Source organism: Amblyomma maculatum, chromosome 1, assembly GCF_055883805.1.
Source record: "Amblyomma maculatum isolate TAMU_Amacu chromosome 1, ASM5588380v1, whole genome shotgun sequence".
NCBI classification, from domain to species: Eukaryota; Metazoa; Arthropoda; class Arachnida; order Ixodida; family Ixodidae; genus Amblyomma; species Amblyomma maculatum.
In genome coordinates, this window is record NC_139344.1 from 229118396 (window position 1) to 229139913 (window position 21518).

The following is a 21518-nucleotide window of genomic DNA, read 5'->3' on the forward strand; positions in this document are numbered from 1 at the left end:
AAGAATAGCGAGAATTCGTTTATTGGGCGTAAAAGCACTATTATTATTTAATTTCGTAAGTATTTGTGAAACATTTTAAGCAAAATGGTTTGTTTTATGCTTTAGAGAAGCAATACAAGCGGGGGCACCTAGAGCCCTAGAGCGCATGCCGAGCGCAGCAGCCGAAAGAGCCGAAGCAACCTGCGCTGCGGTATGCGATGACGACATTTTTGCTTGAGAGGAAGTTTGTGTGTGTGTCATGGTGTGTGAGCATGTCTGTCGACTTTTGTTTATAAAGTTTTAATCACGAACGTTTGTACCGTTACAGGACATGTTAGTGCTGTAGTCTGCTCAATGAACGAGCAATGTCCAAACCGCTGAAGAATTTGCATCATCTCCAGAACGGCAGTATTTTAGAAGTAAAAAGCAAGGTAAGTTTCAGTGTGTTCTAGGCCTAATTTGGCAGGTGCTGTCTCCTTAACTTCATTAACGGTACTTGAGTATTTACGTTGTTGACGAATGCAGTATTCTTTTAAAAATGACTGTTGTACTTACTTTGCTCTCCCTACAGGTCGCAGTGCGTAAGTACGCGTGCCATTCATGTTCCACACAGTTTAAACTTATTTTTCGACTTGATTACGTCAAAATACTGAAAGCTTGTAGTGTACCTTTTATTGCGTCTAAAATGTATGCATTTTTTGCTTAGTTCGTTTTAAAATATGCAGAAGGGAGCGACCTAAGTGGCTGACTCCTGTGGCACCGTTGTCGTGTCATGTCCTGGTTGTTTTTGGCGGCATTCATGCCAAATCTTGACCTGCTTTCATTAGGACGTAGTCGTTTGCCTCGACTGACTTGTATTGTCGGCAGAGACAAGTGTAGTGGATTTTGATAAATCAAAAATGATGCTTTGATAGTAGGAATCTAATGTTTGGAATGTGTATGCCTGCCTAGTCTTGGTGCGTTTGGAGGGCACGCCTTTTTTTTCACGGGTGGCTGCAGCCTCGCCAGCCGCCAGGAATGCATACAAATGAGAGCGGATTTCAGCCCTCCTCCTCTCTTTTCCTTTATGGGAGTCAACTTAATTGTGCCGAAAGTGCCCCAGGGTTCTGCTTTGGGATGTCATTCGAGGCGCTGTCATTTTATCTCGCAAATAGTGAATCGAAACTCGCTTGCAACATTCGGTTATATGCAGCCCTTTAATATATTTGCTTATTACTGAAAATAAATGTGTCTTCAGCGCTATGTAAGTTGTAATAGTCGTGAATTTTGTTCAAAACCTTGTCTTCAAGAATATTGTACTGAAAGCACCATTTGGGTTATTTAGTGTTATGTTGGCTACTTATGAAGTCAGTACGAGGAAACAGACAACAAAGCAGCTGCCTCCATTTTTTTTTATTATTACTTGCAATCAGCCTCGAATTCAATGCATGTCCACGGGTACTTCGTTTCTTGCTGTGCAATAAAGTGACCAGTACTTGGGTACCAAGTTTGCAAATCAAACATACATGTAGACTATGGCAAGTTTTTGTGCTCCTGTGTGTCATTCTTGTGTGCTAAACTCGTTTGTGTAGTAAATCTGTCAACAAAACATGTTTCTATGGTGCTCTAAATATGAAGTGACTACTGTTTTTCATATTTGCACATAATGCTGATATTGAGCGTCTGTTTCAAAGTTAACAAAAGATCTGTGAGTGCTTGAATACTGAACCAAATCATATGGTTTGGTTCAGTTTTCAAATTGAGCTTGCATTGATTTGCAGGAGTTAAGGAATATTGCGGAAAAATGGGTAACCAATATTGAATTATGCATTCATGGCTGCCACAGCTGGCTGTTTGTTGCGTTGCGTACCCTAGACTTGCAAGGCATTGTTGTTTCTTTGTTTTTTGTTTTTTGGCTGTTTCCACATTTTGCATAAATTGGTTCTTTCATGGTTTAGCTCATGGTTGTATTTATCATGCTTGTCATTGTTCATGAAGTACTGAGTGAACTCAATGTGGTTTAATAGTCGTTCTGAATTCATTGTGCAGCTAATGTGAGAAATTCCCCAGTTACTGAACTAAGCATTAGATCTGGAATGTTGTTAGAAGGTTGAGCATGCCTGCCATATGGGGAATCTGTTATACTCGTTCATGTATAGCGTCATTTTTGAAGCATTGAAACATAACACACTGAAACAGCATCAGCTCCGTGAAACTTTGAGAAGCAAAATTAATGTGAAGCAAGCAGACCACATCGGTGACTGGTCATCATCTCTGGACATAAGTGTTTAGTTTTACAGTTCTTTAATTGCCCTTCCGAAGTTAACTGGCTTCGCGCTTACCTTTCAGACAAGAAACAATCTGTTGAAATAGCCGGCGAACATTCATTCACCTCTCATGTATCATCGGGTGTACCACAAAGTTCTGTTTTAGGTCCGGTGTTATTTCTAATATACACTAACGACATTGCTGAAAATATAGACTGTCATGTGGAAGTGCAACTGTTTGCAGACGATTCTCTCTTGTTTTGCCACGTAAGAACTGATGATGATCAAATATTGCTGAACCAGTGTTTGAAAAAAGTCTATGATTGGTGTATGAAATGGGATATGCAAATCAATCCAATGAAATCTGTTGCCATGGCCATAACCAGCAAGAAATCTCCCCTACTTTTTACCTGTAGTATTAACAACATTCCAATCCAAAGGTGTAACAAATTAACATACTTAGGCATCACAATTACTGAAACTTTAAAGTGGGGCGTACACATTGATCAGTTATGTTGTTCAGCTCAACGAAAACTTGGCTTCTTAAAACGTAAACTGAAACACCCAACACCTGATGTTAAACTTCAAGCACTTAAAAGTATGGTCCGACCTAAGTTAGAGTATGCAAACATTATATGGGACCCACATTGCCAGTACCAGATCAATAAACTCGAGAGGGTGCAAAGATTAGCCTTAAGGCTCATATTTTCTGCTTACTGCAAAACACAGTCACTGCTTTACGCATCCAAGCTCAAATGCCTAAACTAGCCACACACAGAAAAATAGCGTGCCTCAAGTTTCTTTATATTCTCCCTGAAAATAAGTTTAACTTGGACTCTACTCTGTATATCCGACCCCCAGGGAGATTATCAGCGCATACTAATCACTCATTTGCCATTATGCCGTACACTCCTAGAATTGACCTGTTTAAGTACTTGTTCCTTTCAAAACCCATTGTTGAATATAATAACCTGAACCTCCACATTTTTCATAACACCAGCTCAGCTGAGGCTTTTGAGGAAAAACTAAAATTGTATTTCTTATAGTAATGTGTGTGCCTTTCTTCTGTACTATCGCTTTATTTCCCACCCTGTAACAACCCGTAAGGGCTTACAGTATTGTAAATAAATAAAAAAGAAATCTACGGGTAGTACTTGGCAATTTTATACTGAATATTTCATAACCTGAAATTGGTGCAACAATGCAAGTGCATCTTGGGATTGTGCAATGTAATTAGGGGAATATGAATGTTTGAACATTCTAAGAGCTAGATGTTGTGTACTATTGCTCATAGCTTAGTGATTTTGAGGCATCTAAAATTAGATTGTTAGCATGCAGTAAGCACGGAATACCCCTCTTTCACGGGCAGATTGGTTCACTTGGCGGGCTATTCGTGACCTGTCACGAGAGAGATCTGGTGACAATTATGGCATGGTAACTTGGGAGTGCGCTTTTGTTGAACTTATTCTATGTGCCACTGCATCATTAAAAGAAAACACAATTGGTGGTGAAAATGAATGAAGGCATTGGCATCCGTTTATTTTTGTTAAATATTTCTGGCAGATGCACTGTTCTATGATTCACCATTAGTTAGCCTTGCCAGAGCAGCATATGAATCGTTTTTACTTGTTTCTGAACAAATACTGTCAACAATATGGCGGGCCCGTTGGTGTCTCAGATTGTCATTGCTGCAAGTTCCAGATGGCACGCACTATCTTTGCTTTGTTGCACAGCTGTTTGAACGAACTGACACATTATGTGCCATTGTCCTTTAGTTACAAGTGCACACCACCCTTTAACGAAGAAAGTAATTTAGGGGCATTGGGGGGTTATCTTGTTGCTTCGGAAGCTGGGATGGCAACTGCACTCTATACATTTCCTGCCTCTGGTCATTGCCTCTTTACAGGCTAGCTATAGATAGGTTTTTTTTGCAAGTCTTTTCCCCTGTTGGTTCATTTCATTTTGCTATTGCCAGCAATGCTGCTGGTCTATGCATGCACTTGTGCAGTTTCATGGTGGCTGAACTGTAAACTGCTGAGCAGGATGTTCTATTCTTGTAACTACAGCAATGGGACTTTGCCAGGAGTGTAGTACAGAAAGATCTGTATGCAATGAAATACCTTTTGAACGAATGTCTCTTAGAAGTTTTCAAAAACCAGACGTAACAAATAACTGCAGATTTGGAAAGGTTCAATTCACTAAACAGAACACACTTTTTAACCTCATCCTTAGTTGCTTACATGCAAAGAATGCAATACATATAATTGAACTTTTGAAAAATCCCCTGCAGAAGTGCTAATCAATGCAGTGCAAAATAATTTCACTTGTATGAACTCCAACATACTGCAGCTGGAAAACACTTATATATCACTTTTGTGTCAGGATGTATTATTTTAGCAGATATGCAAGATTTTTCAACCTTGAAAGTTCAAATGTTACAATTCATAAAAGTTTACTTGTAGCCTGTTTTGGCTAGTGCTATCCTTGGACATAGTCATAGCCGCCGTGAGGTAGCTATGACATTTGGTGTAGTGTCCTTTGTTCTTGAAGTGGCGCTGTGTTAATGCTTTTAATGCAAGTATTAAATGCCGCAGTATAGCTAAATATATGCATAGCTTAGAATATTGCAAACTTTGTTTTGGGAACCATCTCCATGCTTATTTACAGTATTTTCCAGTGTATACAGTGTGGTTTTTTACACAAATCTTGCTAGGGCACCTTATACAATGATGCGTCTTGTGTGTGTATTTTTGGAGTTTTGCGTGCTGTTAGATGAAATTTTGTCGTAAAATGACAGTGCTTGAGACTTCCACGATTACGAAACCTATGGCAGTCTCACAGGCCCTAAGCATTAGCAATATAAGGTGCCAAAAAGTTGCGATATCTGCACTCCTTGCCTGGCCACACTGCCGAGACAAGCCATGAGAAACCTGTTCATTTTTCTAGTTGACATTTACAGCATTGTTTGGTGGCACCTGCATATGTTTCCCACTTCCTGCGAGCACTGTACCTCGTGCGCCCAACGTCTGAGAACGAGAACTCCCATACACAGCGACGATTAAAGCAACGATTATGAGTTCGAAGGGGGTGTTTTATCAGCTCTGCCTCCAAAAATTCGCTTTTTGGCAGCTTGTCCAAAGAATAAGCCTTTGTAAGCTTTGATTGAAAACAGTGTTGCTGCTCTGCCTGTGAGAGTATTTTTGTTTGGGCGTCAGTTGTTGCATGCTTTTTTTTTTTTTCTATCATTTTGCATAAGTTTTTTCATAGGTGTTAGATGCGCTGTATTTTGCAATAGTCGCGCAAGCATAGTCAAGTCATATTTGCCCTACTGGGTAAATTGAGGTGTGTCTTATACAAGGGTGAGTCTTGTATATCGACATTTTCATTGAGAGCTTCTGAATGGGAGGGTTGCGTCTTGTACACTGGAAAGTACTGTGCTTTGGTCCATTGAAATAAGCGGCTGGATGCTAATTTCAGTGCAGCTTTCACTTTAGCGACCATTTCCTCAAGGTTCCAAGTTTATTTGTTCAAGTGGTACTTTTTTGTATTGTAGGCATGGTACTAGTTGAAAAGCCCCATATGTAAATACCAAAGAGCATTTACTGTTGTATGAACCGTGGCGTGGTTCAGGTATTAAATGAACTTTAAAGAAAAAAGAAAGGTGGTTTTTCGCAACTCCTTTGCGTGTTTATCCCATGCCCTCACAAGAAAGCTATACTGCCTTGGTATGCTATAATTGCAGGGTCTTTTTACTACTACTACTCAATCCTCTAATGGTACCTCAAGGCTTTTAATCTGATGTGTAAGCTTAGTCGCAGTAGAAACAAAGCTTTCCACTTGTGCATACTGTTCTCCTTTTTGTTACTCAAGACTGCAGACCACACAGTCAGCAAGGAGGAATGAAATGGTTGACAATGTTTGACATTGATTGGAGACAGTGGTGGACATTTCTTGTTCTTTGGTTAAAGGTCATTTATTGTGTGAGGCATGCAAGGCAAGGAATTGAATTGGTATATGTATGCGGTATTGTTAAAATGTGTAACGCTTACTTTGTTTAGTTTGTTTTTTCATTTATGTCTATTGGACAAGTCACTGTTAGAGTACAATTGTCTGTTTGTTTTTTCCACATTGGCGGGGCCGGAGTGGGGGGGGGGGGGGTTCTCATTTGAGGTGACCTAAATGTTGCTTTGAAGCGCTATCCGCATGAGGCGACAATTCGCGGCGACATGCGCGACGGGCTGAGGGCCGCCAAAGCATTGCCGCTCGTCGCTGTCGCTCGGTTTCTGGGTTTTTAGAAAATTTCGCGTTTCGCCCGGAAGCAGCTCGCGAGGCAGCCAATCGCAGAGGGCTTTAGGGTGCTCAACTTCTGTTCTGGCTTTTTTTTTTTTTCTTTTTTTCTTTTTATTGCGTGTGAAGTTTGTTTTCCTAGTCCGGTTTGAGCGAAGAACCTAGCTGGTGCCTTCACGTGCTCACTTCATCTGATCCTTGTATATATGAGTGCATCGAGATAATTCAGTAAAAGCTTGGAAGGGTAATAAAAGAAAGAAAAAGGTTAGCGTGGCTAGATATTGTTAACTAGATATTGTTAATTTCCGAAAGGAGCAGGAGAAAGTCACTGCTTGCAATGAAAGTCGGCATCGCAGTGTAGTAGCGCACCGCTGCGCTGTGACCCTTTAAAATGCGATGCGTTACAAGAAATTTCAGCAGTCTTTTATCATACTTCATGCTGTTTAGTGTTAGAAATGGGATATAGCGTGATTGCATTCCCCTTGACCGAATGACGAGGCGGCGGTAACAGAGCAACGCTGAAAACGCGCCTCTCTGTCGCTGAGCCCCATCGCTCCATGCGGTATGCGCCAGCGACGACAGGCGTTGGCGGCGGCGCGTGACAGATCGCTAGGGGTTGTCGCCTCATGCGGTTACCACTTGATGCTTAAAGGGACAAAACACTGTGTACAAGGTACAATATAAGGACAACTCCTTCCGGCTGTTCTCTGCAAGAAAAGACTGTTCTCTGGCTCTTTGTAGAAGCTGGTCTAGCAGCAGCAGACCTGCTTACCACCAAGAAAACAGGATTTGAAATTTTTCCCGCAAGCTGATTCACTTTTAATGTCCTTGCCAAAAAGGATGGTTGCCACCATATTGAATTAAACGGCAGTGTAGTGTAGCTTCTGGCGTTTGCTACACAAAGTGTCGACGCATGCATTCATTCGTTCGCAGTGACCCTTTAAAGGCCCACTGTCCACCCTCCGGTCGAAAATATTTTCTTCCCGGGTGACTGTGAGACTTCGCCCCCAGAACACAAGGCCGCAAAATGTTGTTGAAAAGAGTAACTAGTAACGCAGTTACAGCCACTGCAATCACCTGATTCTGTCAATCTTCTCTCCTTCCGTTCCCTCGCAAAGGTTTTTCACTCTCCTGCCCGGGGTTGTCTAGCCTCCGCAAGACAAATTCCCCTTCCTCCGCATTTGGCGGGATGTGGAGCGTGGCACTCCGCGTGCGCGAAAAAAAAGAACTGGCGAGGGAGTGCGTGCCGCTGGATTCAGTCTGGCCGTGGTGAGGGAAAAGCGCGCAGCGAGCAATAGACACCCATCCTTCACCCTCAGACAGCGAGACGGACCAGTGGACGTCATTCTCAACAGATATGTCATAGCTGCGGCTCGATGGGCCAGTGCAGGGATTGGGAAAGCTGGCTTCCCGAAGGAGAGCATGAGAGAGCTTTGATTTGTGTTTTCGTTGCTTTTCGGCGCGCGTGTCACTGTAGCATTTTGCACAGACTATCTCCGGTACCTGATCGAAACACTGGGCTCCTTTGCTTAAAAGGTCCTTCCCTGGACAGTGGCCCTTTAAAAGCTAAGAAATGGGCTTTGAAGTGTTGGCACAGAATTTCATCTAATAGCTGTTTGTATGGCATACTAATCTTGTCTTTTTTTTTTTCGTTTTTGCTCAGTTTGATGCAGAATTTCGGCGATTTTCGCTGGACAAGGCGGAACTGTCTCGATATGAGGAGTTCTGCCGCCTTATTGAGAAGTTCCACAACATCGGCGAGGTGCCGTTTAGCCTCTGCTACACGGACCCCATTCATGGTGACCTCCTGCCCATCAACAATGACGAGAACTTCGCCAGGGCTGTCCAGTCCGCTAGGCCATTGCTGCGGTTGCTCATCCAGCGAAAAGGTACTGCAAGACATTTGTGCTGTATGTACTGTTACTACAGTTGCTTTCTTGAAGTAATTGTTTCATGTGAGTTGAAGGGGCAGTGCTCTAAAAAATATAAATTTGAATACTTATCTGCACTGTGGTCTCTGTGAACTCCCTTCTTTGCATTTTTATGTTTCTAAAACTATTATGTAGTAGGTTATTTATACAGTTAGTTCTGATTGATGCCTTATAAACAATAAATTTTTAAATTAGAGATTCAACATATGCTGAGGAGAGCCCGGATCTTGTGCATTGGTTATGCATTGAAAGAATTTAAAGCCATATATCTAGCATTACTTCCTAATGCAAACATGTTTAAGGACATAACAGCGCAACAGATATGACCTCAAGAGTGTGCTGTTGCGCACTCTTGTACTGAGTTGTATTTGAAATTAAAAGTTCCTTTTATCCCAGGATGCACATACAGTGAGCAGTGTGACTTGGTCTGCTGGCCAGTGCTGCAAGTGCTCAGCAGCAGTTGTGAGCATCACCTGTGGACAAATTAAGTCATTTTAGTTATTAATCAAGCAGCAGAAAAAGCCTGCAGTAGATATTGAAATCAGCAGCTACAGTACCTGGAGCAGTGTTGCAGCATGGACGAAAGGTTGTTGGTATGGACAGTGAAGCATTGTGCCATTCTAATGGAGGTCGGCCAACCGACGCTTTGGCATATATGCGCTCAGCCATCTGAAGTCTGCCTAAGTGGCCCTCTTTTTTCCTTGTAATCCCTCGCTCGTTTGGCTTTTCTCAGCATGTCGTTCTACCAATAGAGTTTGATGGCACTGGTATAACAGCTTGTGTACGAGAGGAGGCGACACAGAAGGCCATGCGTCACTACTTTTGAGGCCCACATGACCATGGTTGCTGTCATTCTCTTGTTCAAGCATCCTAGCACAACACAGTGCTCAGAAAGCAAAGCCGCTCTAAATGATGCCGTAATAAATTATTTACTGACAGACCAACACCGATCTGTGAAATAAGCAAGATGCAGTGATGCTGCTGTCACCAGGCTTAGCCAACTGGGGGTGAAGAGTAGACTTGGCACCTATGCCTTTAGGGAAGAGCAACCATGAACATTCTACAACAGATTGTGAAAGGGAGAGTATTTTTGAAACACCATGAAACGAAAGGGAGTACGAGTAAGGAGTGCAACCCATAGAAACATGCGTAAGCAAAACTTAGCAAAATGTTTTTGTTTCACGCAGCATGAATCTAGACAGCTGGTCATTTAAAGTTGCTGAGTGTTTTAAACAAGAGTGGGACAAAATATTCTACGTCATGTCATAGGAAATCTATTTTCTAAAATTCCTCAGTTTGTGTATGTTGTGAAGCTGAACGTAACCACAAAAACGTCACTGTTCACTGGGATGCGTCTGACTCGCGCCAGCTTCTCGTGTAGTGAGATATGCCACTGCGCATGCTGCATTCTGTCATAAATACTGCTGTTGCATCAGTACAAAAGTTGACATCAAGAGCAGTCCTGGGACAGCACGAGAAAAGATAAACAGTACACAGCAGCAGATGACCGGAACCATCTTTACTCTCACAGCTGGCTCTCAGTTGCCGGAGCAGGAGGCGACAGCAGGTATCATCTGTGCCATTCTTTTTCACTCCCTTGCTATAATATTAGATAACTTTCTTTTTTTTTAATGGAATGCTGCCGAAACGGTATAGTTTGAAGAATATTAACAAGAAGATTTAATGCGCGAAGCAACATGTGAGATTACGCGTGAGAAGCTTTCACGATTTGGAAAAGTGCCCAGTACTTGAGCCGCTGGAGCATATGCCCAGCTTCACAACACAGATTTATTGCAGGGTGTTTAAAAACTGGCACTCTGTTAAATTAAAAAATGCTTTGCTTGTGTTCTTTTAAGGTTGCATTGCCTCTTACTCTCATACATTTTGGGATGTTTTAAAATACTTCGCCTTTGAAATGATGCTCGATACTTCCACTGTCTTTTCTACAATGTTCATGGTTGCTCCTTACCAATGGAATGCTCCATAGGTGCACTGTTAAATTAGAAAATTATTTTGAAGGCTTCCATTTTCATGTTCTGTAGATGTTAAGCCTCCTTTTTATCCCCACTCTACCTTGGCATCCAGGAGTGCTTCATTTGTTTCTAAACAAGGTTTTGGTCAACGTGAATCACAGAGCATTTATCACGGGCTGCAGCAGTATGCAGCATTTGAAATGAACGCCCTATATGTGCCACTTTCCATGTACAAGTAACATAGAGGATGGGAATTTGCATGTTGGTACTGAATGTAGTATAAAATGGACCTGCATATTCTATAACAATGATTCAAATCTCACAGGGTAATGAGAAATTTTGTATCATCCAAAACAAACTAAATCCATTAGCATGAGAGATGCATTCACGCTGATCTGCCTTCAGCTGACAGAATTTATTTACAGCCAGGTTGCCCTAGCTCACTACTGATGGCACACAGTGCTGCTGGGAATTGCGACGTCTGTGCTGTCCAGGCCATGTGCTGCTCACCGCACATCTTGTAACGATTAGCCATTGTGGCATCTGCAATGCATGTGCTGTGAGCGCTCGAGCATGTGGTCATGGATCGTGTTCAAAACATTTGAAAGTCTGCTCACGGTACACATTACACTGTATCCGGAGGACTTATGAATTCATGTGATCCTGAAATTCGTATCAGTAGTGTTTATGTAACCAAGAATCTAGTGTATTTTGGTCTGCTCTACAATCATTGGAACTAGAAGTACGAATGTTTTTGTGATGACAACACCTGCTGTGAAATGCATTTTTTGCTTGTGCAGGGGATAGCCGTGAGGAGCTGAATGGCTTTGGAGCTCCAGGAGCCACCCGCAAGAAGCGATTTCTTGGCCAGTACCTTTTGCCTGCTGGGGTGCGAACAGCTCGGCCGGCCCTGTCCATTTCATTGCCTGAAGATTTCCGCCAGGTGTCATCTATTATCGATGTAGACGTGGTGCCCGACACCTGTCGTCGAGTCCGCCTCGTCAAGCATGGTTCAGACAAGCCTCTGGGGTTTTACATTCGAGACGGCACAAGTGTGCGTGTCACGCCTCATGGCCTGGATAGACTTCCGGGCATCTTTATTTCACGCTTGGTACCTGGAGGCCTTGCTGAAGGCACAGGTCTTCTAGCTGTCAATGATGAAGTATTGGAAGTGAATGGCATCGAGGTTGGTGGCAAGACACTAGACCAGGTAGGTCCTTTTGTTCTAATGGCGCATTGTGCACTTTGCTGTATTACATACTTGAAGAAAAAAAAATATTGGAGCAGTGAAATCGGGTTTCTGACATTTAGTCCCAGTGGCATAATCCTGTGGTCAAAATATGAGACTGAAACAAGTCCCATGCAAGCAGTCAGGATTGCAAGGTGGCATACTCACTTGACATTCTTAAATGTGACAAATAGTGCTCAAATCAAATACTGTGTTATTTGCTTCTAATTTGTATTTTATGTTTTGCTGCATTGTTTCTCATGCTTCAGATTAGTGACAAATTAATGCACTAAGCTAGGCATCTATTCTATGCAAAGCTAATTGGTGGGTTTTTTTACTGATGCGCACAAGCTGATCATGCTAGACAGCAATGCCAAGTGTCATTGTACAGAACATGAAGGTTGATGCTCCTGCGCTCCTCCACCGTCTTGCCTGTTGGTGCAGTTCTTCAAAAATATCTGCTCAGTCTGGAATAAGCTTTATTATATAGGCACAGAGTGCAGCTGTTTTACAGTTAGCTGAAATCACAATGCACATCTACAGGGCCCAACAGAAAATTTGTCGTTGCACCTAAAAAAAAAAAAACTACCTTTTTCTTCGAGTAATTTGTATGTCTGCTGCATACTGTCGAAGTCGCTTATAACGAACTTGGCAGTTGCATGGATTGTGTTTCTTGTATGCAATGTTTGCTGCAAGTGAACTTTCTGTATTGCAGCCGAAAAAATGAAGGTGTCTGTCTTTCTCTCTTTTTTTAACTTGATTGTGAACATTACTGCTTCAAAGTAACTGTTACCAGGTCAGCCTTCTTGCCTCTGGTCTTTTACAGTGTTTTACAGTTTCCACGTGGACAGTCTTAAAATCCATTTAGTCAGTGGCCACTGAAATTTACGATCGTCCAGGCACCCTACAGCCACACAGCCAATTTCAATGACCATTGAGTAGTGAGCATGTGGTCAGACAAATGGTCCTAGGGCAGCAACATTGAGTAAAGAACACAAAGTGAAACAGTAATAAAACATAATGGCTGTTGAAGTAAATGCTAATTTTATTTGAAAGTTTGCGCGGAGAAAGCTGCCCAAATATACTCCAGCTTAGCACAGTGCACAGGCAATGGTGGCAAACCAGCATCAGGCAATGATGCTCGCTTCGCTTCAGAAGCTCTTGCCTTTTGCTGGCAAAGCTGCCACAGATCAGTGGCCATCTTTGTCGCGTTCGTAGCTGTTAGTGCTGCAGCACTTGCATTCTAGGGACCATACGTTGTGGGGCACCTCTTGGTCTCGGCTGTCAGAGCACATTGAGGCAAAAATGGACAAACTGCAGCGATATGCCGCACAATAATAGCTTCACTTTTTCTACATGTTACCACTGGGCAGTCTGCGGAGCAGTCATTTTGACTACCCAATAAAAGTGATTTTATGGACCGGTTAGCGTGGTCGAAAATTTATTGATTAAATGATATATCCTCTAGTTTTGAGTTATTTCTTGCCCCCATCATTAAATGCTTGCAAGGCTGCTTTGAGGTCCCTTTATAGTTCAGTGGTCATTTCCAAGTTTCCATTGAGTCTATCTTTGTGTAGTTCAGTGGACATTGAAAGCAGCCATGTGGATCCGGCCAATCCTCATTGAGTTCAGTGTCTGTTGACTCGGTGGGGTATTCAAACTTTGTGTGACATGGCCATAACAAGGCTGCAGTGTCAAAGCTGGTACAGCACACAGGTGTGCAAAGTCTGCTCTCTACACTGCTTGCACTTCGCAGCAGCAAAGCAGCTGGTGAGCTGATCCATTTTGTAGTGTGAGCCACATGTCTGGCTGGGTGAGCAAGCCTTACCATGACTTGCATCCAAGCTTCACTGCCATTGGTTGATTATGAACTGTGCTGTAGTTTCACCTTCAATGCCCACCATTCTTCTGTTTCTACTTTGGATGGTTTGCAGAGCCAGTACACGTACACACGTGCACATACACACTGATCATATTGACCTTGTAGCCTGTCTGCATGTTTGGCTGGTGATTGAATTCAGCTTTTGTTTTTTTCTTTTCTTTTCCTTTCCTTTTTCCTTTCCGCCTTAGTTTTTTCCTTTTCTTTAGTCCCTAGTTGTTTTTAGAGGGGGTGGAGTCACAAAAGCTTGTTGGGTGCTAACTGGCTTCCGCGCCTGCAAGAAGCATGTATTTTTTTTACTACAGGGGCAAGCTTAGTTTTTCATCATTTGCCGAGGGGTGGGGCTACTGTTCATTTTATTCAGTATGCAGTGCCATTGCCCTAATACATGTTTTAATGGTAGCACCATGCTCGTTTTTATTCTTTCAGGACCTCCCCATAGGCCATCGTTCATGTAGAAATGGTAGTTTTCAACGCATTGCAGCACGCAAATTTTCATGTGTTGAAAAGCAGATGGTAGAGCAACCGTAGTTCTGGTTCTCTCTTCTCTTTTTTCTTTTTTTGCAGGCGTGAAAAAAAAAGATACATATATATATATATATATGCGAAGCAGTTTGTTCTGAAATGTCTAAAAATAGTCAAGTTCACACCTGGACCCGTTATAAACTTTGTGCCATGGTTTTATGTGGGTTTGCTGTGGCCTTTTTTGTTAAAGCAACAGTTGCAGCGAACAATCTGAAGACGACTGCACAGCTTGAATCATTCATTAATCAGGCACATCTCAGCCTAGAACTTTTAACTAGTGACCCAAAGAACTTTCATTTTTTATTATTTTCCATTTCAGCTCACTCTTAAGCTGTTTTGCCTGCTTACTTTCTAAGCCACTATTTCTATTCACTACAGTTCCAGTAACCTGTGCTAGGGTTTCAGCCACATCGAAGGAGATTTGAGCAGCTAGTTTTCAGAGAACAGCTCCTAGAACAAATTTCCAGTTTTGATGGAAAACTACATGCACTCCACGACCCTCTACAAAATGACCCGGTCTTAAAGCACAAAAAGTTTGAAAACTGAAGAACTGTAAGCTGTGTTATGAGCAAAGGAAGACTGAGATGAAAATGAACATATTTCTCTTTTTAGCAGTGTTATGAGAGCTTCACATCTTCGAAATTGGCTGAAGAACATAACATGTTACAGTTGAACCCCGCAAACCAAAATTGCCGGGGGCGAGAAAATTTTTCGTTTTCGCGACAACTTCATTATTGTGAAAACGCAAGCCTGTGGAAGTGAAACTTTATCTGAAAAAGTCTGTGATCGTCGTTTGCCTTTTCTTGCTTTAAGAGTGTCATGCCCTAGTTGGCACGCAAAGCCGAGGGCTTTTAGCTGCACTAAGATTCTGGACAGTGGCACCATGTTTGCTCTGTTCCAAGAACCAGGCATACACAGCCTTGTCTACATCTTCAAAAGCCAACGTTGTCACCATCTTGTGCTGCGCACGTGCTCCATTCTCCATAGCAGCCAAGATGCTGTCTTAAGACTTCAATATCGTCAACAGTGAACTCTACGGAATTCTTGTGGAATATCCATTTTTTTCTTTAGCATCTTGAGCGATGGGTTCTGCCCTCTGAAGCATCAAAGACATCCGCTTTTTCGTCGGAGGAGGCATCTTCTCGACACGTCGACTCGCCAGACAAAAAAGAAAACAATGGATGTGTAGCTTGCTGGGCCGCAACCAACATAAACATCCACGATGACGATATGGCCATGCCCTTTAGAACTGGTGGGCAACAAATCAGAGCCCGCCAAAAGTGGGCTTTTTTTTTTTTTTTTTTTTAACTACAGGTGCGCAGTCATCATCAGTTACGTGTAAACAACATAGCTGCGTCCGTAAATGTGCTCGTGCTTGTTGGTAGTGTGGAAGTGCCGAAAATGTAAAAAGTGGTGTACTAAAATGCGTTCCAGTGCTTTAATTTCCTGTTGTGGCTTACAACGAAGAAAACACATGGACTGCTACTTCAGAAACCTTCGTTGTGAGATGGAAGTCTGAAAGCGTTTCGCTGTTGTGAGAAATGAAATACATTGAATGTTATGAACGTTGGCCGGGGCCACTAAAGCATTTCTTTCTGTCGAGAAATTCATACTTGTGGTTTTCATTATTGTGGGGTTCAGCTGTAATTCAATGGTAATCTGTCTTCTGCATTTGATTAAAGCTAGTTGAAATAATGGGTACATCATACTCGCAACAGCCACCGTGGGACTTGAGTGGTGACCACTGCTTTCGAAAAGCATAAAAGAAATTGGTCTACAGATTAGTCAAAATCGTGTTTTTCTTCTACCATCTATATAGCTGCATTTAAGCATAGGTTGGAGTAGAATTGCTGAAATATTTCATTTAGTAAAATTCTATATAAGGAAAGAGGCACTGTATTGCATTTTGTATATTCTTGAAATTTTTATTGGTTGTTTTTTTTATCCATGCTGTTTAAATTTTTTGTACCCAGAAAGTTTGGAATAATTTTATTTTTTCAAGTCTTATACAATTCTTAAAGTAAATATTAATCACATATATGAATGAGCATATACACAGCTACATTTTGGTATATCTTACACTTGAGTTGTTTAAAGGGACACTAAAGAGAGAAAGGAAGTGGGTTTGCATCGATAGAATGCTAGTTCCTGATTACAAAAAGACCACTCTTACTGAAAACGGAGCTGTTATAAGGTAGTAAAGAAGAATAACAGAAATACGGGTATCGCCACCACAGCCAAACGGCCGAGGCTCGCAACTACAAATCACATGACGCACTAGGGATCCCGGAGGCTGACAAATGTGAATTACGTTGCATGTTTGAATGCGGTAGTACGTTTTTTCTCAAACATGATAACACGCTTTTATCATACGTAAACGACGGCGGAAAGACAACGTAAACGTTGCAAGGCAAATACAAAAGCATACTTGGAGGCGCCACAGGCGCCCACTTCAGTTTTGGTTATGTTTCGGCTCAGGCATTTCGTGCGCACTCGGATAGTTTGTTTGAACCTGCAGCGCCTGAATTACGAGCTTGGAGCAGCAGATGCGCCTTGATGGTTCCCATTTGAGCATTCGGAGGCACGAGCGAGCGAAATCCGCTACCGCCGACACGCTCCTTCGTTCACACTTCAGCGCCAACATATCGCCGCCGTTGCCCCTTCGACTGCGACCTGACCGCTTGACTGCAGCTACGTACGCCACGAAAAGCATACATATGCTAAGTACCGAAGGAAAAACGCATTATCATTCAATTGTTCACTAAATCATGGCACATCTGACCAACATATACTGCCTCAACAAGACCTTCAACGTGCTATTTGCAGGCGTCGTAAACAAAAGGGGCATACTTGCCGCTCATACCAAGGAGAGCGTCGATATATTGCGCTCGTCGCCCGGCGAAAAAAAAGGGCCTCGGGTAAAAAGTAAAAGCTAAAAATAACGAAGCACCAGAAATACATTTCAAAAGTTAAAAAAATATCGATTTGTGAAAAAAAAAAAAAAAAAACACCGCCAGGAGCGGTAAGACTCGAACTCTCTAGTGCTTGCTCCGTAACGTTCGGCGCTAACCGCTCGGCTACGCCGCGCCAGCGGAACCTGGGAAGAGCAGCTCTGCAACTCCAGCCTGCCCGCCCAGCAGTGGCTTATAGTGCGGGCACGGCTGCACGCTCAACTGGTGCCCTGGACTGAGGGCGCCACCCAGGACTGCCGTCATATCTACTCCCCCTTTTGAATAAATAAATGTGTTTAACGAACGAACGAACGCGCCACAGGAAGCGTGGAAATATTTCTAGTTTTTATGTCATGGCCCCATTTACAATAAAGTGTTTCTGCTGCCGGTCTAAAAATTACAACTTCTTGATCATCGGCGCATGCTGCCTGCTCTCACGTCTTGCAACTAATGTTCTGGATGCCTATGCCCACTATATTATGCACTGGATCCATTTTAACATGTGCAATTTCACAGCGCTGGCAAATGTAGTGGCGCCGGCACTTCGGTCATGTTCTGCTACCGTGGACGTAATTTTCGCTGAACACGGAGCTGTAGCACAAACCTTGAAGGAAAAAAGTGCGACGAAGCTTCAAAACTGACAAGCGCAGCAGCGAGGACACTATTTTGCTGGTAACTAAATCTTATTTGTATGTAAACATGTCCGGAAGCGTTGCGATGGCCGAGGGCTCGGTTTGTTTATACACAGTGCAAGAAGGAGCGCAAAAGCTTGAGAAACATGTAAAGTATTGTGCATTACAAGCGCTCTATGTTGTTTTTTTTTCTTCCTTTATGGGCCCATCGCTCGGTAAATTACTCTCTTCATCGTTTTATTTATTTCGGCTGAGGCTGTCATTGCGAGTACGCTGTTGCCATGTTGGCCCTTGAGGGATGCGACGCCGCGGGCCGCGCCGGCTCGCTAGCTATCACGGAGTCTCCGCTTACGTCATAGTGTGCGTCACTCAACTCCAACTACGTAGTCGGAGGGCACAGTTTGAATTCGACCGGCGGGAACAAGAAAAAACCTCAACTTCTTATCGCAATATCTCGGCAATTATTCGATTTTTTGCTGCCGGATATGCGACGACAGTGTCACCAAATGTAGTTTATTAGATTTTCATACCATCTTTGGCTGTCTTTAGCGTCCCTTTAAATGCGGCTTTTATAAAAAGGAGTCTTCTTAAAGCCACTCAGAATCTTCCTTTTTTTTTTTTTTATGGCCCCGAAAGAGTGATAAGTTGCATGTGTCATATGCCTACAAATGGTAAGGTTGAACTCAAGATGACTCTTGAAACTGTGACCACTTTCAAGCCATTTCGGCCAAGGGTTTTATAAAAAGGGGTTAAACATTTTTATGAATAACTATGTAAAAAGACTGCAGATGTGGTTTTTATTCATACCTGTCTTTTTGACATATACGAAAACTTGCGTTATAATTGAAAATTGCTTCATGAAGTATTATGAGGCTAAAAACAGAACAATGTTTTGCTAAAATGTTTCACGATGAATTGTACACTCGCACTTATAAAATGTGCACAACACCAAGCACACCTATCATAGTTCGGTAGTACTATTCGGCAAGTAAAAAATACAGAGCAAGTTGCATCATTGTCCTTTTTCTTGCACTTGAAGCTAGTGTGGCATATGTATAAAGGGTTAAGCAAGCATTCATGATACCTGTTTGCGTTCTAAGTAGCCCTGCCCCAATTACTGTGGGAGGTTTTGTGTGCAAAGTTGGCCTTTCTCTGATGAGGTCTGCTGCAGTCTTGCCTTGGAAGTCTGTAGACAGTGTATATCTTGGCACCTGCATCAAATGGTGTGTTGGTGTGTTGCAGGTAACCGACATGATGGTGGCCAATTCCTCCAACCTGATCATCACTATCCGTCCAGCTAACCAGTGCAGCGTGGGCACACTGCCTCGAAGAGGCTCTTTTGGCCGGTCCTCACAGATGTCGCATGGCTCTCACAATTCCAACCCATCCGTAGTTTCGGATGATGACCGCTTGGATGAAGATGAAATCAGGGACCACACAGCTGGATTTGAAGGCCTTGACGAAACTCCGCCTCGCAGCACCCATGACGGCGTGATCACTCTCTGACATGTGCCCAGGGACTCTTGTTTTCTCTCTCTCTCTTTGTCTCTGTCCTTGTCAGCCACCAGGGGAGGGGGCTCTCTCTGCAGGCAGAGCCCCTTCCCCGCATATTGAGGGCATTGGCTGTCAGGCGAGTGTTGCTCATTTCAGCCAGCGCACAGGCAGGCTCGCTTGCCCAAGCCCGTCCAAGGAGCAGCACCAGGATTCCTGCAACAACCTCCGGAGGCAGCTGCAACAGACAGCTGCAATTGAGGCTTTTTCTGTTTTAGGGAAAGACGCTATACAAATGCATACCATATATATTTTTATACATTAGACAGGCCCATAAAGGGACGTGTTGTGCATGTGTGACATTGCAGTATTTTTCCCTGCAGTGTGTGAAGCCTTTTTTGTTTTGTTTTAAACAATGCTGACTGTTACTCATTTTCATATACGATTTTGTGCATAGGTTACACATTTTGACAGCCTCTTGCTGCACTGACCTTTTTATGTGTTGTTATTGAAGTTGCCTCTTCAAGTTCCATAGGTGCGAGTGACGTGTGCATTCTTGTGTATTTTTTTTATTGATGAATCTTGCACGTTCTGTGCTTGCACTGACACTTTTTAATTTTACCTTTTTTTCAAGTGAACTCGAGATGCTTCCTTTGGCACGCTTTTTTCTCAGAGCTCAAGTGCCTTGTAAAGAAAACTGTGCATCCAGAATTCTTCCACAAACATTGACTCTGAAGGCAGGCCTTCATAAATGTGATTGCATGGTTTTTATGACGAACTTTGCATTCCAGGACTTGCACCAAACATTCCTTTTTTAGTTAGTGACTGTAAAGTTGAATTGCAGGTAATAAAACTTTGCTACAAGATTCATGGCGACATTCTGGTGATTTAAAAATCCCTGGGTTTACTACAGGCTACAATTTTAAATACAGATTTTGCTTTCTGGTGCCAGTGGAAAGTAACTCTATGCAGCTGGTGTTTCACAGTCTAGGGTATAGCTTCTGTAGCTTTAAGTACAGCAATGGTTTTTCTGACAGATACTCATGTACTGGAAGTCACTCTTGCTGTAAAGACATTCCTATACATAGAGCACTTTTATATTAAAGCATACACTAAGGCAGTGGATGCAGTGGTATACTGGTGCTTGTCTGTTGCTTGACCCATCAAATTTTAAAGTTCCACACAACTGTTCATAAAGTTGATATAATTTGTGCTTGGTGTCCTGCTTAAATGTTGCCTCACAAATAGTCTTAAGCTATATTTTGAAAGGAACTGACATATGGATGTGCCTTGTATATGTGAGGAAGGCTTGGGGGACAGTTGCAGCATAATGCTGATAATGGCTCTGCTTTACACTGAATGTCCTGAAAAACTTGTATGCGCTCTGTTCGTGTACACACATGTGCTGACAAGGAACACTCCATGGGATGCTGAAGCATATCAAGCAATTGCAAGCTAGGACAGCTTATGTTGCCATCGTGCTTGCTGTGCAGGTCTGGCAGTGGCATTGTGGAGTCTTTCGGAATGCTCAAGCAGGTTTCTGTTGTGCTGGGAACACTTGACTAAAGAGTACAGCTCTGCCTACAGTACTATAGATGGCAATGTTTCCACTAGGACATTACGGTTTTCAAAAGGAGTTTGCTTAACTATTACTCAAGTTTTCTTCAGTGCTGCTGGCAGGTGAGCCATGTAAGTCTCAGTGTATTTCTGAAATCCTGTCCTACACACATTGTCTGTGTATGTCAACTTCTTATGCATACGAGAGATCTTGTGAAAATGCCCTTTTCAGCCCTGCATGACACTAAGTCAGCAGTTGCCAGCACTCTTCAAGGCTGCACCATCGGTTGCAAGCAGTATGCTGCTCGTAATAAGGGAGTGATTACTCATTGGCATCCACCAAAGTGCTGTCATAGGGCTACAAATGAAGGCTGTACAGCTTTTTCAGTAACTTCGAAGTTAAAAATTGTTCCTGGGACCACCGCTTTTCCGGGGCAGTCGTTCTACCGAGCTCACCAGGAAAGCTAGTGGATGTTAGGGCGAGAGCAAATTGATCAATAACTCAAAGTAGGAAATATGTTCGTCTAAAGTTTAGGGGAAACCCCTAAGATGAATTACTAGTTGATGTCAGTGGATAATCGCCCCATTGTTACAAATTCTACTCCACCTTGGTAGTTCCCCCTAAACTTCAGACTAGTATGCCCTCGCTGTACATGCAGCATTGCCATGTGCTACAGAGGACAGTTTGCAGAACATGAGAAAAACAAATTTGGCGTACAAGTGCCACATTCTGTTCTCTTGATTGCACTAGCTGATGTCCCAACGTAAGAGACTTACTTTCAGACCGTCAAGTCTGGACGCCGGTCAGCTGCTAACAACTGAGCTATTGGCTTCCATTC

At 42.8% G+C, this 21518-nt stretch overlaps 1 protein-coding gene across 2 annotated transcripts; it reads left to right on the forward strand.

The window, feature by feature from the left end:
• The first annotated feature begins 166 nt into the window (after positions 1–166).
• par-6 (partitioning defective protein 6) lies at positions 167–19988 on the forward strand. Of its 2 annotated transcripts, XM_084590483.1 has the most exons (5): positions 167–241; positions 308–410; positions 8176–8401; positions 11217–11626; positions 18874–19988. In XM_084590483.1, exons 2-5 carry the CDS (start codon positions 345–347, stop codon positions 19135–19137), a joined length of 966 nt encoding a protein of 321 aa, XP_084446609.1. In that variant the 5' UTR covers positions 167–241; positions 308–344; the 3' UTR covers positions 19138–19988. The 2 variants fall into 2 exon arrangements, with proteins under 2 accessions (XP_084446609.1, XP_084446608.1); XM_084590482.1 differs by having other exon boundaries at positions 190–410.
• The last annotated feature ends 1530 nt before the right edge of the window (positions 19989–21518 follow it).

Excerpts from the sequence above, each read along its gene's own strand:
- par-6 (XM_084590483.1), top strand. The coding sequence starts at position 345 with ATGTCCAAACCGCTGAAGAATTTGCATCATCTCCAGAACGGCAGTATT. Across the intron at positions 8,402-11,216 it reads GTTGCTCATCCAGCGAAAAG|GGGATAGCCGTGAGGAGCTG; the intron begins GTACTGCAAGAC and ends TTGCTTGTGCAG. Across the intron at positions 11,627-18,873 it reads GTGGCAAGACACTAGACCAG|GTAACCGACATGATGGTGGC; the intron begins GTAGGTCCTTTT and ends GGTGTGTTGCAG.